The sequence below is a fragment of the Nelusetta ayraudi genome, unplaced genomic scaffold, assembly GCF_046127955.1.
Source record: "Nelusetta ayraudi isolate G7.1 ecotype Tasmania unplaced genomic scaffold, CSIRO-AGI_Nayr_v1 ptg000175l, whole genome shotgun sequence".
Classification (NCBI taxonomy): Eukaryota; Metazoa; Chordata; class Actinopteri; order Tetraodontiformes; family Monacanthidae; genus Nelusetta; species Nelusetta ayraudi.
The window spans coordinates 912199-929632 of NW_027466224.1; the positions used below are offsets into that span (position 1 = coordinate 912199).

At 52.6% G+C, this 17434-nt stretch overlaps 3 protein-coding genes and 1 long non-coding RNA gene across 6 annotated transcripts; 3 read left to right on the plus strand and 1 right to left on the minus strand.

The window, feature by feature from the left end:
• The first annotated feature begins 150 nt into the window (after positions 1-150).
• Positions 151-3738, plus strand: LOC142880924 (uncharacterized). 3 transcript variants are annotated; one of them, XR_012925488.1, is made up of 6 exons: positions 152-424; positions 1556-1619; positions 1927-2058; positions 2361-2680; positions 2776-3316; positions 3646-3736. It is a non-coding gene; the product is annotated as an uncharacterized LOC142880924 (long non-coding RNA). The 3 variants fall into 3 exon arrangements; XR_012925489.1 differs by having other exon boundaries at positions 151-526; positions 2361-3316; positions 3646-3738; XR_012925487.1 differs by having other exon boundaries at positions 2361-3316; positions 3646-3737.
• A 120-nt stretch (positions 3739-3858) lies between these two features.
• mmp23bb (matrix metallopeptidase 23bb) lies at positions 3859-8271 on the plus strand. Its single transcript, XM_076014884.1, has 9 exons — positions 3859-4237; positions 4277-5152; positions 5964-6043; positions 6166-6305; positions 6390-6557; positions 6987-7151; positions 7229-7339; positions 7503-7629; positions 7731-8271. The coding sequence occupies exons 2-9, from the start codon at positions 5048-5050 to the stop codon at positions 7921-7923; spliced, it is 1089 nt and encodes a 362-aa protein (XP_075870999.1). The 5' UTR covers positions 3859-4237; positions 4277-5047; the 3' UTR covers positions 7924-8271.
• A 181-nt stretch (positions 8272-8452) lies between these two features.
• On the minus strand, positions 8453-10282 carry LOC142881003 (stress-associated endoplasmic reticulum protein 1). Its single transcript, XM_076015027.1, has 3 exons — positions 10069-10282; positions 9528-9600; positions 8453-9039 (listed from the first exon to the last, which is right to left on the minus strand). Exons 1-3 carry the CDS (start codon positions 10150-10152, stop codon positions 8999-9001), a joined length of 198 nt encoding a protein of 65 aa, XP_075871142.1. The 5' UTR covers positions 10153-10282; the 3' UTR covers positions 8453-8998.
• Positions 10283-11137: 855 nt separating this feature from the next.
• eif2a (eukaryotic translation initiation factor 2A) lies at positions 11138-17410 on the plus strand. Its single transcript, XM_076015028.1, has 16 exons — positions 11138-11279; positions 11618-11687; positions 12041-12112; positions 12212-12330; positions 12468-12567; positions 12794-12876; positions 13136-13209; positions 13279-13423; positions 13770-13886; positions 14305-14461; positions 14774-14858; positions 15292-15624; positions 16351-16464; positions 16541-16669; positions 16752-16817; positions 16948-17410. The coding sequence occupies exons 1-16, from the start codon at positions 11252-11254 to the stop codon at positions 17011-17013; spliced, it is 1758 nt and encodes a 585-aa protein (XP_075871143.1). The 5' UTR covers positions 11138-11251; the 3' UTR covers positions 17014-17410.
• Positions 17411-17434: the final 24 nt, after the last annotated feature.

Below are 17434 nucleotides of genomic sequence, written 5' to 3' on the forward strand. Positions count from 1 at the left end.
TGACATCATGTTCCTTTAATGATCCTGATTGCGTGCGAGGGGACGGACGCGTCCCAATCCGGTCACCGGGCCACTTCACGCACCTTGATCACGAGCAAGAGCGCGAGCCCGGTGGGCGGAGCAAACGCAAGCCACAGCAACGGCGCTGAAACGCCAGGTTGTTTCCAGTGAGTTTCAGAGGGGAGGGGGCGAGCGCGCTCCCTGTGCAGGAGACTGGCTCGTCCAAATTGGAACGCGGCCGACTCAGCTGATACTCCGTTCCCGCCGCCCAAACGACCGACCGACATCTTGCTGCCGCCCGCCCGTGTCCGACCTCCAGCGGCCGGAGGCTCCGCTGCTGCTGTTTGCTGCTCACACGGTCGATCACGCCGCGGGATGGAGCGACGCCGCGGCCGGACAAGACGGCGGCGTCCCGGTGGTGAAGGTAACCGGACGGAGCTGCTGCTACGCCTGTCTGACAGTCTGTCTGTCTGTACGCACTGCAGTCAGCGACAGACTGCAGTTAGCACAGGATGCTAACAGCTAGGTAGCCGTCCATCCGAACGAATGGTGTGTGTGTGTGTGTGTGTGTGTGTGTGTGTGTGTGTGTGTGTGTGTGTGTGTGTGTGTGTGTGTAACGAGTCCCCGCCGCCAGCAGCAGCAGTGGTTGCATTTCCAGCTGCTCCTTCAGGTCTGAAGCGGCTACGTGACAGGGGCGTCGGTCGACGAATTAAAGACCTCGGCAGAAAGAAAATAAAGGTCGATCCGTTTGAAAGCCGGAAAACATGTGAAAGACGAGCGTGTGCCGTGTGCGTAGTCTGAACGTCACTCTTTCTATTCTGACGCAAAAACATTCGAGAAATCTTTCAAATGTTCCTATTTTGGGAGTTCGTCAATCGGAGGGCTTTGCTGGTTCCGTTTCCGGCCTGGAGACTCGTTCCCGTCCGTCCGTGTTGTCGTCGCTGGCTGCTGCTGCTGCTAAGCTAACATGCTAACCGACACTTTGTTGTGTTCCGAGCTTTTAAAAATGTGCAGTCATGAACGAAACAAGGCGTTGGAATATTTCAATGATCGTAGCTGACTTTTAACGATGCAAAACCCGCCCCGTTTTGACAGCTGCCGGAGAGAAAACACGTCGGTTTGCTAACGTTGATTGTGGTTGTGTGTTGTGGGTTAACAGGATGGATGTTGTGGTGTTGTGGTGTCGGCTGATGATGCAACAGATGATTTGGTTTAATATTTTGCCGAGAAAAAAAAAGATAATTCGATGGCTATAAGATTTTGGTTGAACTCAAATTTCATATTTCATCACTAACTTTCATGATGATCTAAGTCGGTCATGGGCAAACTGGAGCTTTTTAATCCGGCCCGAAAGAAATTATATCAGTAGTCAGTAAGTGATAAAATAACTGTATTTTATACATTTTTTTTCAGTGTGGGTCACTAAAACACTCCATCCATCCTCTGCTGCTGCTCCGACCCTTCTGTCACATTTCACAACCCATTGTGGCCCCCACCACTCAAACAGTTTGTCCACCCCTGGTCTAAATACTCATTCCTGTTCTTCTCTCTGCAGCTGGGTCTTCACGCAGCCATCAGCTGGGAGTATCGGTCGCCGCACTGTTTGATGACGTCATTAGGTGAGTTGAGCAGGTGGCAGTCGGTTGCTAGGCAACATCAGGGCGATGAGGTAATCTCATGGTGCCCAGAGACCGAGCGCATGACAGGAAGTGGAGATGAACACAGCATCGTCAACGTTGCATTCACTTCCCATGCAGCACCTGATTAGAGCAAAGCTGATCCAAGCCAAACGAGCTAACTGTTGCTAACAAGGATCTAGCTGCAGGAGCACAAGCTAAACTAGCTAACTGTTTCTAATGACGTCGCAGTCGTCGCCTAGTAACAATCATCGTAACCATGTGACCCTTCTGCCTCACCTCCGTCCAGAGGACCTGAAGCGGACCCTCCCACACCTGCCTAATAGGTCTCACTGAGCTACAGCGCCCCCTGTGGTGCTGGAGGGCCTCCTAAAAGCTGTGTGACGCCAGTGGGGTTGTCCTTGTCACCGGCTGCCAGACGGTAAAGTCACCTGCACGACACAGGAAAACACGACACCACAAGCTGTCTTTGTTTGTTTGTTTTTCAGCTCCGGCAGGAAGTGACATCACCGCCGCCACTATGTCCCTCTGTTGTTTTTTTAGGTTTTGATTTTTGTGAGTGTTGAACGAGAAAATCAAAACCTAAAGAAAATACAGCGCTGACAGGAGTCGACTGCTGTGTGTGTGTGCCTCCTCCTCAGTTACTCTGTAGCTGCTGTGTGATGCCACCAGGGGGCGACAGGGGTGTGTGGAGACTCACTGGTGTCTTTTTTTCTCTTTCAGGTGACTGCAGGGGGCGCTGCTACTGCTGCCTTTCAGACTAAACTCTGGGCTGCACCACCTGCATCACCTCCAACCCTGAGGCTAGTAGCAGCAGTAGCGGGCCACCAGGGGGTGCCACGCTGCACAACAGCAGCAACAGCAGCCAAGATGCTGACTAGCAGGTGATGTGAGGAGGCGGTGGCGACCCCCGTGGTGCCTTCAGGGTCACTGGATCGATGCCTTCCGAGCTGAGCAGCACAAACAGGCGGCCGCCCTGCTGACAAATCACAGTGGCTCTGCGGCATCAGCGCTAAACAGCAGCCAACAGCTCCCCCTGCTGAGTCAGCACAGCACTGCCTACTCATGACATCATCGGCCCAGAGTGTCTCTGCTCAGAAAACCAGAGTGTGAATTGATTTTTTTTTTTTTTTTCAAGGACCAGGATGCTGATGTCAGCCTGTCAGTCAAGGTCGCCATCAAGGTCAGCGTTAAGGTCGCCGTCAAGGTCATGGGGTTCCACAAACATGGACACGACGGCGGCGACCGAAGGCAAAGTGAGTTCACTCTTCCAGCAAGATATCCTGCAGGGATGAGGGACAGTCAGTAGGAGGCGCTACCACCACCACCATCAGCTTCCAGGTCCAGCCAGGCCCCACTCAGAGCTGGTTGCTCGGTGTTGTGTTGTTGTAGTTGTGTAGAAGCAGATGACTGTGTTGTCACTTCAAACTGATCCATCAGCCACTGTGAGTCAAAGCCAATAAAAACCAGTTTGAACCGGATCTGACTCTTGTCTTTGTCTCCATGGCAACCAACACGGTTCCCCCCCGCACCTCGGTCCAAATCATCAGCTCTGTTCTTGAACCGCAGTTCTGGAGTAGAACCACAGGGGGACGCTGCAGGCACAGACAGACCTGTTGAAACTGGGACCAGGTGACCTCTGACCTCTTCACCTCCTGGTCTGAAGCCACAATGATCGGGTGATTTCAAAATAAAAGTCGAGGTGAACAAAAACATTCTGCAGGCAAAACAACCAACTTCTCATTCATCACCACACACACACACACGTTTGTCCTCCATATCCCAGCAGCGTGTGTGTGTGTGTGTGTGTGTGTGTGTGTGTGTGTGTGTGTGTGTGTGTGTGTGTGTGTGTGTGTGTGTGTGTGTGTGTGGGAACCTGCTGCTTACTGACTGTGTGTGTGTGTATGGATGGACAGATGAATGGACAGCAGTGTGATTAAATCCTCATCAGTCGTCTGTGAGTGACACTCCTTCCTCCGCCTCCTCCTCTTCATCCTCTTCCTCCCAGTGACTGCCAGGGGGCCCTGGAGCAGCAGCACTGAGGCATGATGGGATTTCTCCACACAGTCTCCACAGGGGGGCGCCTGGTCAGGGAGGGAGATGATGATGATGATGATGATGATGGTGGTGATGATTTAAGTTTTATGAAAATGTAGTTTTGATTGTGTGGATGAAGGTGAAGATGATGTAATTTTGATGATGATGAAGATGTGTAGAGGCTGCACTGGACCTTGTTGTGTTGCAACACTGTCACTTTGTGTCACTGTCGCAGCCTCGGAATGTTGCTGCCGACTCTCAGAGCTGAAGCTTCTGCTGGAGTGACGGAGAAACACTGAGCAGCAGCAGCAGCAGTAGCAGTAGCAGCAGCAGCAGTAGCAGCAGCAGCTGCAGACTCGGCTTCTGCATTGATTTGAGGGCCGAGCGCCAGCTAGCGTGCGACAACTGCGGCTGTGTGATGAGCAACGCAACAATGGGTGACGGGTGTTGTGGTTCCGTCAGTAGCAGCAGCAGCACAATGGTTGTGTTGCCCCTGCTGACCTCAGCAGATCCTCGCCAGGAGCTTCTTCACGTCCACAGCAGAGGAAGCAGTGGCTCCAGTGGTGGGACAGTGCAGGTTGTGTTGATGATGTCATAGGCAGGTAGAGGGTGCTTTAACTCTGTGCTCTGTGTTGCAGGAGGAGCTGGGAGGAGCAGTGGACGCTCCGGAGGTTCTTCTGTCCCTCAGGATAAAAGCTGCACTCGTGCATTATGGCTGAAAGACAGAAAAACACAGCTCTTCTTCTTCTTCTTCTTCTTCTTCTTCTTCTTCTTCTCTGATTGTTTGGACAGATGTTCTGGGACAAACGCAGCACATCTGGATCTGCTGCTGCTGCTGCTGCTGCTGGAAAGAAAACATCTCAGGGTGGTCCTACCTGTGGCCCCGCACCCTGAGGGGGCCCCCAGGGGACGCAGCAGTGCTGAGCCGGGCCTGGAGGAAGCAGCTGCAGCAGCAGCAGCTGCACAAGAATCCTGCTGGAAACCAGTTGGACGCTGGCAGAGGAAGAGTTAAAGTCAAGTGTAAATGGACACCACGCGCGCGCGCGCGCACACACACACACACACACACACACACACACACACACACACACACACACACACACACACACACTCTCTCTCTCTCTCTCACACACACACACACACACACACACCTGACCCCGCCCCTCCGGAGCAGCCCCGCTGCAGCAGGGAGCGCACTGTGCGGGAACTTCCCACACTTGGACCCGGAGCGGAGCGGACGGTCCGGGACGAGCCGCCGGTGAGCGAGCAGGACGGTCCGGTTGTGGTTCGGCTGGTCCGACATGAGGAGCACCGACTGACTGACTGACTGACTGACTGACTCATTTTCCCGGTTGTTTCCTGACCGGACTGTGATGGAGCCTCCACCGCTGCTGCTGCTGCTGCTGCTGCTCGGGATGACGATGATGATGATGACGATGATGAAGGTGACGGTGAGCGGAGCCACATTCAAGTCTCAGGTCAGTGATGTGACGTCATCAGCGCTTGAGTGACATCGATCAAACACAACAGCAGCAACTTCAGTCGAACTTTTTTTTGTTTGTTTTTGTTTCGTGATTTTCGTCATTTTTTTTAAATTTGACATTAAAATGTTTTTATTTGTTTCTTAGAAAGAAAAATTCCGAAAGACAAAAAAAAGTGAAAAGATTCCTCGATGTCTGACAGGATGTCAGCCAAATGTGTTACAACAGGAAGTGATGCGGCGGCGAAAAATGTTTCTGAAAATGAGAAACATGCCGACTTGGAGTTTCAAAACTCTGCGAGGAGCCACATCTCACCTTGCAGGGAGTCTCAGACACCAGCAGGGGGCGCCCTCAGACCGTCCAGGAGCGTTGTGGAGCTCTGTGCAGTTCAAAAACAGGAAGGTTTAAAGTTAAAAATCAGGACGGAGGTTCAGATGAGGAGGAGGAGGGGGGGGGGGGAGGAGGATGAAGAGGCGGGTACGGGGTGGGAGGAGAAGGAGTGAGAGAAGGAAGGGGAGGAGAGGTAGAGGGGGAGGTGGAAGAGATAGAGGAGGAGGAGGAGTAGGAGGAGTCTGAGTCTTTGACATCTGCAGTGAATCACTTCTCTGCCACGTCTCTCTGCCTTCATGCGGTTGGACATGTCTCACACACACACACACACACACACACACACGACACAACAGCAGGACAACAACAACAAGAAGTGTTGACTGGCACTGACCCTGACCCTCCAACAATCAGTGAGCTCGCTGGCTGCTGATTGGCTGACTGGCGCTGTGTGTGTGTGTGTGTGTGTGTGTGTTTTCAGACCGCAGCAGAGGTCAGACATAAACGTTACGCCATTAACCCACTGGGACACAAGTGGACACACCACAACATCACATACAGGTGACACACACACACACACACACACACACACACAGAGTATCTCCTGCATCTGTCTGGTTTAATAATCTCTCATTCCTCTGTGTGTGTGTGTGTGTGTGTGTGTGTGTGTGTGTGTGTGTCAGGATTGTGCAGTTCCCCAACACCTTGAATGTCGACGACACCAGGAAGGCCATCAGCATAGCTTTCACCAAGTGGAGCGACGTGTCGCCGCTGAGCTTCACGGAGCTGTGCGAGGGGAACCTCAGTGCTGACATCACCATAGGTGGGTGGAGCTCCGGCCCCACCCCCGCCACCTGTATTCAGGTGGACAGGCGGCTGACGCTTCCTGTCCGTCTGTATCCTCCAGGCTTCTACACCTTCAACCACACGGACTGCTGGTGGTCTCCGCTGCACCCCTGCTTCGACGGGCTCAACGGCGAGCTGGGCCATGCCTTCCTGCCGCCGCGTGGCGAGATCCACCTGGACAACCACGAGTTCTGGATCCTGGGCCGCTCCCGCTTCAGCTGGAAGCAAGGTGGAGGGACGGCCACCTTGGGGTGGCAGTAACAGCAGCAACAGCAGTAACAGTAGTAACTGCAGCAGTAGCAGTAACAGCAGCAACAGCAGTAACAGTAGTAACTGCAGCAGTAGCAGTAACAGCAGCAGTAGCAGTAACAGTAGTAACAGCAGCAGTAGCCGTAACAGCAGCAGTAACAGCAGTAACAGTAGTAACTGCAGCAGTAGCAGTAACAGTAGTAACAGCAGCAGTAACAGTATAAGCAGCAGTAACAGCAGCAGTAACAGTAAAAGCAGCAGTAACAGCAGTAACAGTAGTAACAGCAGCAGTAACAGCAGTAACAGCAGTAGCAGTAACAGTAACAGCAGCAGTAACAGCAGTAACAGCAGTAACCGCAGCAGTAGCAGTAACAGCAGCAGCAGCTGACCGTGTCATGTGACCCTGCAGGTGTGTGGCTGAACGACCTGGTGCAGGTGGCGGCCCATGAGATCGGTCATGCTCTGGGTCTGTGGCATTCCAGGGACCCGCAGGCCCTCATGCACCCCAACGCCACCTACACCGGCCAGAGGGACGTCGGCCAGGATGACGTCTGGGGCATCCAGAGGCTCTATGGTACCTGCACTTCCTTCACTTCTGTGCCCTCCGACTGACCTAACCCCTGACCCCTGACCTCTGACCTCTGGACCCAGGTTGCCTTGACAAGAAGCGGGTGTGTGACCCCTGGGCCCGTCTGGGCTTCTGCGAGCGGAGGAGAACCTTCATGAGGAAGAACTGTCCTCAGCGCTGCGACCTCTGCTACGGTGAGGCTGACTTCTGACCTCTGACCTTGAGCAGAAGCAGCAGTGATGGCAGCAGCAGCAGAAGTATTGACAGCAGTAACAGCAGCAGTGACGGCAGTTGCAGTACCAGTCACTGCTATGGTGAGGCTGACCTCTGACCTCTGACCATCCTGTCCTATCACAGAGCCCCTAGAGGCGGTGGCCACGCCCACCCCTCCTCCTGCCAATGTCAAGGTCAAGGTTGTCCCACGAGGGAAGGTGGTCGCTTTCCGCTGCGGAACCAAAAGCCTGCGATCGCTTCCAAAAGTCAGGTGAGGGCCGTCAACGATGCTGATTGGCCGAGGCAGCAGCCGCGGCAGCAGCAGCAGCAAAAGCAGCAGCAGCAGCAACAGTTGCTCTCTCTCTCCTCCAGCTGGTACAAGGATGGTGAGCAGATCGTGGCCTCAGTCCCCGGCTACATCGTGCTGAAAGGTCGCGACCTTCGTATCGTGGCCAACGAGTTTAACGAGGGAGTCTACACCTGCCGCGTCCACCGGGCTGGCAGCGTGGTGTCATCCAACTCCTGGGCCGTCCACCTCAAACCACTGCAGCCCAACAACAGCTGAGGAGCAGGAGCAGGAGCAGGAGGTTATCCGAATGAAATGAGCACAGTGGCGCTCTGTCTCCCCCTGCTGGCTGCCTGCTGCAGTCTCGCTAGAAGCCGCTCTCCGTGTTCACAGACTGAAAAGCTCAGAGATTCACATGGAAACACGTTTCCACTCATTGATGTTATGATTTGGGGTCATGACTTTATTTACTACATAGATTTTAGGAACTTACTGTGTGTGCATGGAGAGATGTCTCCATGCACAAGCCGTTAACTTTATTAAAATGATAGATCCATAAAATGAAGAAGCAACAAAAGTAGTGTGAAGTATTTATACCTTTTGTAAAAAGAATTAAAGTCCCTTTTTTTTGTTGAGACTGTGGTTTGTTTCTGGAGGTCAAACAGGTTCTGACACTTGACCCCTGGATTGTTCAGAGTCAGGATCCGTCCCACTAGGAGTGTCTTCCTGGACTGCGAACACTCTGGTGGGGTGGGACGGCGCCACCCAGTGGCCGATGATGACGACAACAAAGCAAAAACGACACGCCGACACTTTCAAAATTAACTTTATTACGTGAGCGCGACAGTTTTCAGGTGAGGCTGCACACAGTGCAGACACACCTGTCAGCACCTCCAGACCTTCTGATTCAAAAGACCTTCATCTTATTTCCACTGAGGAGGAGGAGGATGAGGAGCAGGAGCAGGAGCAGGAGGAGAGGAGCGTGGAAGAGTTGGGAATGTTGGCGAGCAGAAACAGCTGATCAAACACCTGGACTCTGACCCCCCCCCCCCCCCCCCCCACTCCTCTCGGGGTCCAGATAGCACAGGTACAGACAGAAAGACACACAGACAGGCAGGCAGTGTGGGAAGGTCAGCGGAGATGCCACATGATTGGACAGATAACAAGAGGGCAGAGTCAGTGGGCGGGGCTTCTGGCACACGCACACGTGCAGATGGACGACGACGACAACAAAAAAAGAAAAGAGGAAAAGAGTTCTGGAATGTTTCTCTCATGGTGGGCCAATCCGGTGGAGCCGTGGGGGGGTGGGGTCAGCTGATCCAGCGGTTAGCCCCCCCCCCCCGATGATGTCACTCTACATGCCCATCCTGATGCTCTGGATGATCTGGAAGATGGCTGTGAAAACACACACACAAACAAGCTAAGAGTTAGCAGCTAGCAGAGGATTGATGATGATGGACGAGATGGATTACTGACGACTGATCAGAGTCACCATGACATCAGCTGGACTTTGGTGTGTTTGTGCAGCGGTGTTGACACACACACACACACACACACACACACACACACACACACACACACACACACACACACACACACACACAGGGCAGTGTGGTTTTGGTCAGTACCCCAGCAACACACACACACACACACACACACACACACACACACACACACACACACACACACACACACACACACACACACACACACACAACTACAAACAGTCGATTACAGATTAAATTATTGCAGAGTAACAACAGGTGAGTTTAAAGTGAAATCCTGAAAATGAACTGAAAAAAAAAAGTCAGTGATTGATCACTGATCCCGACTGTGTGTGTGTGTGTGTGTGTGTGTGTGTGTGTGTGAGAGCTCACACTCACCTGAACCGCACACCACGAAGATGAAGAGTGCCAGCAGCCAGGGACCAACACCTTTGTCCTCTGTCAGATTCCTCTGTGGACAGCCAGGTCATCAATCATCAATCATCAATAATCAACAATCAACAATCAGTCAGTAACCTCATCTATACTCAAAGTAGCAGGTTTGAGAATTGATAGCCGATCGATTTTCCAAAGACTCCCACAACGCACTGATCTTGTATCGATCGATCGATTGGCTTTGAGGAGTGAGTGATCGATACTTCTTCGTCGTCACTCAGTGACGTCACTGTGATTGGTTGAGTTGAACAGGGCTCACTTTGAACTCCCTCTTATCGATACTGATGACTATTGATCCCCAAGTAATCACATGACCGTGGGAGCCACGCAGCTGGAGGACTGGGGGACCACTGGACCCACCGGAACCACTGTCTTCTAACCACTTTTGACCGAGTTTGACGCTGTTTTGACGCACTTTGACGGTGTTTTTTGGCGGAGTTTGACGGAGTTTGACGCAATTGGGAGACAGAAGCTCGGGACTCACCGTCGACTTGGCCACGTTCCCCCGCTGAGTGATGTTTTTGCTGTGCTTCTCGTTCGCCATGCGGATCCTCTGTTTGGCCACCATCTTCTCCTCGTCTGATGACTTCTAGTCTTCTGCGTTTCCGGTTCGATTCGGGGATTTTCTTCCCTCAAGCTGGCGCTGGATCTTCTGCTGCGGCTGATGGAGGGACTGAGAGAACTTCGTCTCTTGTCTACGTACTCAAAAAGCTCACGCCCCGCCCACACAGCCGACGCAACTCTGCGTACTGTCGTATCAAGTTTCCGGGCGTCTTTGGAGAGCATCCGGTTAGTTTTTACAAATTAAAAGCCGCCTGCTGCTTAAACCGCCGCCGTCGATTCTTCTTCTCCAACTTGTTCCAACACCGACGACACCGTTTCTCTTTTTTGTTGCATTTTTCAAACTGGATTCGTTTGCTACTGTGTTTCTGTCTTTGTAATGTGCGGTGTACTTTAGGTTCTCACTGTGTGTGTAGTAGCCAGTCCTTTTCTTTGCTCGTCCTTCATATTCAAACTTAACAAACAAAATCAAACAGCCACTAAGGCACCGGGGGTGAATTGACACAGGGATACGACACTGTCCATCGTCCAGGTGAAGAATTTAAGTTTTCTGTTAATTTATTCTTCCATTGGCAAGCAAACGAACAAACAATGGTTGCTGCTTCTGCTGCTTTTAATGCTGCTTTTCTTGCCCTTGTTTAATTTTTTTTTTGTTGCAAAAACCCCGCTTAATATGATGTTGAATAAAGGCCAATCTAATGATTTAAAGGTTCAATATTTGCTAAAACAAATTAATGATGAAATATTAGAGCTTTGAAATCTTGTTGGCTGGTGACAACAGCAAAATATCCCGTTTCGATTATTTTGAAAGCGGAAGTTGCCTCCTCGTCACGGAACTGTCATCCTACTTGACGCAGTTTTCCAACTCAAACCAACTTTGAATATTCTAATAAAATTATTTTCTCACATTTGGTCCGTCAGTTTGTCTTTTCGCGGAACTGACGTCACGGCCCGCTCAGTAACACCACGATTAAAATTCTACTTTAACGCGTCTTGAACACAAGACAATTCTGACTGCTGATGTGGCACTGAACAGCCGCCTCCCCCCGCCGCGTCATTCGTCACACCGGAAGTCAGGTTTTTTTTCTCTTCCGGGATACGTCAACATGGCGCCGCCCGTCCCTCTGCTCGCAGGTGGGTGATTGCGATTCAGTCAGAACTCTTTTCTCGCTTTTCTGGCGCAGTTTCCCCCCGCAGTGAGTTCGTGACACTTCCGGTCGAGCCGGTCTCCTTCTTCTCCGCCAATGACTGTTTTTTTTTTTTTTTATGAGGCTCGTGCGTGTGCATGCTGTTCAGCCTGTTTGAAGTCACAACAGCCACCATGGTTTAGATACTAGAAGAATAGCACCATGTGTGTCATTTCCGGTTGGCTGACTGAAGTGTGTGTGTGTGTGTGTGTGTGTGTGTGTGTGTGTGTGTGTGTGTGTGTGTGTGTGTGTGTGTGTGTGTGTGTGTGTGTGTGTGTTGACCAGTGCGAGGCTCCGATGGCACGTCACTGCTCCGCGGTCCTCCGTCCTGCGAGCAGCACTCAGCCTTCAGCGGGTGAGTCCTCCACTGCACTCTGTGTCTATATGCCAGCCAGCCAGCCAGGCGTGGGGCAAACTACGGCCCGGAAGCCATATGCGGCCGTTAAGCCTTTTAATACGGCCCGCCGATACTTTTTTTTCTCCCTTCAGTGTTTCAAGAGTAATTTAATTTCAATAAAGAGGGAATTAAACTGATTTTATGACATTAAAGCAGTGTGTTTTCTACATATCGCATGAAAGAAGGTTTCCTCCTACGTCAGAGTGGCCCAGCTCACTTGTCCTGCCCCCCCCACAGAATAGTGTCATGTGTGTCATTTGTGGTTGACTGACTGAAGTGTGTGTGTGTGTGTGTGTGTGTGTGTGTTCCAGGGACAGCAGGCCCAGCAGGTGCGTCACCTTCAGCAGGGACGGGACTCTGTTTGGATGGTGCAACGGGCAAAAGTAAAGAGAGCCAATCAGAGATCAGCGATCAGATCGCTATTTGTTCCCATCCTGAATTATAAACTTGACCGTGACCGATTTCTCCTGCTCCTCCTGCAGGGTGTCTGTCGTCAAGGCCTCGGATGGCTCCGCCGTCTCGACCTTTGACCTCCCCAAGACGTCGCTGCTGGACTTCTCTCCGCTGGGTCGAGTCCTGGCCACCTGGCAGCTCTACAGCAGTGAGTGACGACTCGTTAGCGATCCAATCACTTGCAAGAGCTTTGAAGTGAACAAAGGCAGCCGTACATACACACATATGTATTTGTATACTGTATATATATATGTGTGTGTGTGTGTGTGTGTGTGTGTGTTGCAGAGAGTCAGGATGTCCAGCAGGGCGACGCCAACCTGCAGCTGTGGGACCTGCAGAGCGGTCAGCTGATCAAGGGCCTGTACCAGAAGAAAGTGGAGTCCTGGTGAGTCTGAAGCAGCAGCAGCAGAGCAGTGGACCAGTAGAGCAGCAGACCAGCAGAGCAGCAGACTCATTGCTGGAGTCTCTTCATCCTCACCATGCAGATATTCCCAGTAGAACTCAGAGCAACATGCACCTAATGTTCAGACACTGTGTGTGTGTGTGTGTGTGTGTGTGTGTGTGTGTGTGTGTGTGTGTGTGTGTGTGTGTGTGTGTGTGTGTGTGTCCAGGTGTCCCAGCTGGTCTGAAGACGAGAGCATCTGTGTGAGGAGCGTCAACAATGAGCTGCACTTCTACGAGAACAACGACTTCAGTAAGACGAGCCTCTATCCTCTTCCTCCTCCTGCTCCTCCTTCTCCTCCTCCCCCTCCTCCTCTTCTTCCTCCCCCTCCTCCTCGTCCTCTTCCTCCTCTTCCTCCTCCCCCTCCTTCTCCTCCTCCTCATGCTCCTCCTCCTCTTCCTCCTCCTCCTCCTTCCCCTCCTCCTCTTCCTCCTCCTCCTCCCTCCCAATCCTCCTCCTCCTCATGCTCCTCCTCCTTCTCCTCATGCTCCTCCTCCCCTCCTTCTTGCAGACACTATTGCCAACAAGCTGCACATGCAGAAGGTGTCGGACTTTGTGTTGTCTCCTGGCGGTCAGCCCAGTAAGGTGAGGACCCCTCCACCCAAACCCCCCCCCCTCTTCGCCAGGAGTGTTTGACCCCCCCGCTCCCCCCAGGTGGCCGTCTACGTGCCAGGCAGTAAAGGTGCTCCGTCCTTCGTGCGGCTCTACCAGTACCCGGTGCTGTCGGGTCCCACCGCCGCTCTAGCCAACAAGAGCTTCTTCAAGGCCGACAAGGTCCAGATGCAGTGGAACAGGAAAGGTGAGACCACGGGTGCACCGACCCAACGCGGCCACCAGAGGGAGCTTCTCTTCTCCACATGCTTCAGGATAGTGATGGGCTTCATTTTCCTTCAGCATGTTTTCAGTGCAGAGGAAAACTAAAAAATACCCTTGTGGAAAACAGCAGTGGTTGTTATTAGCAGTGTCAACAGGCTGAGTGGTCTGAACTGGGATCAGTTTGGTTGAGCTGCTGTTGGAAAAGAAGATAAAATGTTCAAAAATAATCCTGAGGCTCATCAAGACCTCTGACCTTTGTAACTTTGTGCCACCTGTGGTTTTGGAACCAATGCGTGTTGTGTTGCGTTGCGTTGCGTTGTGTTGTGCAGCGACGGCGGTGCTGGTGATGGCGAGCACCGAGGTGGACAAGAGCGGAGCGTCGTACTACGGCGAGCAGACGCTGCACTACCTGGCGGTGAGCGGAGAGACGGCCGCCGTTCAGCTGCGTGAGTACGACTATCAGCACCTCCACCTCCACCACCACCACCTCCACCATCACCATCACCACCATCACCACCTCCACCTCCACCTCCTCCACCTCCACCTCCATCACCACCTCCTCCACCTCCACCTCCACCTCCATCACCACCTCCACCTCCATCACCACCTCCACCTCCATCACCACCACCACCTCCATCACCACCACCTCCACCTCCATCTCCATCACCACCACCTCCACCATCACCGCCACCACCATCACCTCCACCTCCACCACCACCACCATCACCTCCATCACCACCACCTCCACCACCACCACCACCACCATTACCTCCATCACCATCACCTCCACCACCTCCACCACCACCATCACTTCCACTTCCACCTCCACCCTCACCATCTGTGTGTGTGTGTGGGTCCAAACAGCCAAGAAGGGGCCAATCTACGACGTGGCCTGGAGTCCCGACTCCGCCCACTTCTGTGCCGTGTTTGGCTTCATGCCGGCCAAGGCCACCGTCTTCAACCTCAAGTGTGACCCCGTCTTCGACTTTGGCACCGGCCCGCGCAACGCTGCCTACTACAGGTGAGGAGGGGGAGAGCGCGCAGGTCTCCGCAGCTATTGCAAGGATGGAGTGTTTTGGTGATCGACCAAATAGGAGGAAAAAATCTATCAGGCAAAATGTAGAAAACATGTTGCATTAATGTCAGTTGAAAATGAACAAAAGCAAAGTTGCAACAACATATCTGGTTGATGTCCTCTTTGTTGAAGTGGCTCTTTAAACACTGACAATGAAATGTGTTGTACTGACAGTTACTGCTATTTAAATACCCTGGTTGTTCCTGGATGCTCAGGCTTCAGTGTGACGGTGACCTCTGACCTCTGATCTGCTGTCAGTCCGCAGGGTCACATCCTGGTGCTGGCCGGCTTCGGGAACCTGCAGGGTCAGATGGAGGTCTGGGACGTGAAGAAATACAAACAGGTGAGGTTCAAGGTTCAAGGTGTTCTCCAAGTGAGGAGCAGGGACAGGAAGCTAGAGCTCCTAAGTAGGGAACATCTGACAAGCCCCACCCCCTCTGTCATCCGCCAGATGTCCCAGGCTGAGGTTTGAGGTTCAAGGGGCAACGATCAAGGTCATAGGGTCGAGGTTCAAGGGTCAAGGTTCAGGTGTTGAGTTTTGAGGGTCAAGGTTCGAGGTTCGAGGAGATTTAAGGGTTGTAGTTTGTAAGTTTAAGGGTCGAGGGTCGAGGTTTGAGGACCAAGGTCCAAGGGTCCAAGGTCCAAGGGTCCGAGGTCCAAAGTTTGAGGTTCAAGGATTGAAGTTCAAGGGTCGAGGTTCAAGGGTTCAGGGTTTAAGGTTCACATCTCTCTAAGCTTCCCTCTAACCTTCCCTCTAACCTTCTGTACCCCGCCAGGTGTCCAAGGCTCAGGCGGCCGACGCCACCTCCTTCTCCTGGTGCCCCGACGGCGAGCACGTCGTCACCGCCACCTGCTCGCCGCGCCTGCGGGTCAGCAACGGCTACAAAGTCTGGCACTACACCGGCTCCGTGCTGCACCAGCAGGCCACGCCGGCGGGCAGCGAGCTGTGGGAGGTCCGCTGGCAGCCCTGCCCCTCGGGCATCTTCCCCGAGAGGCCCGTCAAGTACCAGGCCACGGCGACCCAGCTGGGCAGCACGCAGGCTGCTCCCAAGCAGGCGTACCGCCCACCTGCACTGAGACACGTCCCAGCCAGCGGCAGCGGCAAACTGGTGAGGAACCAGCGACCAACTGGTGTGTGTGTGTGTGTGTGTGTGTGTGTGTGTGTGTGTGTGTGTGTGTGTGTGTGTGTGTGTGTGTGTGTGTGTGTGTGGGAACCTGCTGCTTACTGACTGTGTGTGTGTGTATGGATGGACAGATGAATGGACAGCAGTGTGATTAATTAGTTACAAAAGTACATCAGATCTGGAGTCTGCGACGCCGAGACCAGCCAGCTGCTTTACGCTGAACTTCACACGTGCGCAACCTGTGATTGGATGAGAAGCCCTGAGAGCCTCTAAGAATCAACCTCATCTTTTATAATTAATTATCTTAATTACTTTTTGCTCGACTAGGTGACCTATATAAAGGTGATGTAATGCGTTAGTGTGATTCTCTATTGATTCTTAAGCCGTGGTGTCATATTGAGTAGGCCTGAACGATTATGGAAAATAATCTAATTGCGATTTCTTTTCCCTCAAAATAAAAAAATCTATTTTTTGTCCTATCGCGATATTTATCTCAAATGCGATTTATCGTTCAGCCCTAATATTGAGGGTATTATGAGTTGCATCAGTTTTTGGGTGGAGTAACTATGATGTCACTGATGATGTCACCTCGGCGTGAAATGCACAGCTCACCACTGGCAGCAGACGGCAGCCGCCACCGTGTTAGCTAACGGTCGCTGGCTAGCCTACATGAGCTATCAGCGCTCACTAGCAGCGTGGGTGTGGTTTCAGCACGAGGAGGAGCCTCCGCAGGACCTCCGCCCGGGCGCTGCGGGGGAGAAGAGCCTCTCCAAGGCGGCGCTGAAGAACCAGAAGAAACGAGAAGCCAAGAAAGCCGCGCGACAGGTGAGCGGCCGACAGTGGGCCAATCAGAGGGCTTCCTGCACAAGCCTGAAATAACGACCCTGTCGTCTGATCTCAGCTGGAGGCCAAAGGTGACGCCAGCCCCCCTCCCCTGCCGCCTGACCCCGCCCCAGTCAGCAACAGCCAATCAGAGCCGAGCAGCAGCGGCGACCTGGAGACTGACAAGAAGATCAAGAACGTCAAGAAGGTCAGACTGAGACCTTCACACAGCTGGGGGAGGAGTGAGGGGGGGGGGGTGTTCTCTGCTCTGATTGGCTCCTGTTTTCCAGAAACTGAAAGCCATCGAGGAGCTGAAGGAGCAACAGGCGTCTGGGAAGGTTCTGCAGAAGAACCAGGTGAGCCCGCTCACTGGTCCGATCACTGGACTCACTGGTCCGATCACTGGACTCACTGGTCAGATGATGATGATGATGATGATGATGATGATGATGGTGATCAGCTGACTCTGTGTGTTTGTCGTCCCAGCTGGAGAAGGTGCAGAAGGAGGAGCAGCTGCTGAAGGAGCTCCAGGACCTGCAGATCGGACAGTAGAGGGGGCAGAGCCAGAGCTGCTGCAGGCTCCGCCTCCAGCACCACATCAACACTTCTTTTGTTTCTTTTCTTTTTTTTTCTTTTTTCACACTGTTTACAAATTCAGTGTTTTTTTTTTTTTTTTTTCCAAATTAAAATGTCTTCACCTGGAAGGAGAAGAAGAAGTTCTGGCAGGAGGTGCGTGGGCCAGGTTTAACCCTCTCCAGTGAGGGACGATCCGATTGGACGACCACCCCGTCCGTCTGCTGTTTTTTTTGTTTTTTTTTCCACCTGCCAGTGGCACCATTTCATTGGCCGGTGCAGAGAGGCTGTTGCTATGCAACGTATGTACAGATGCTCAGCAGTTTGGCCCTTTAAAATCAGTCCACGAAACTGAATAAACATCTGCTACTCAGTATTCTTTGCTCTTTTACTCTTTATA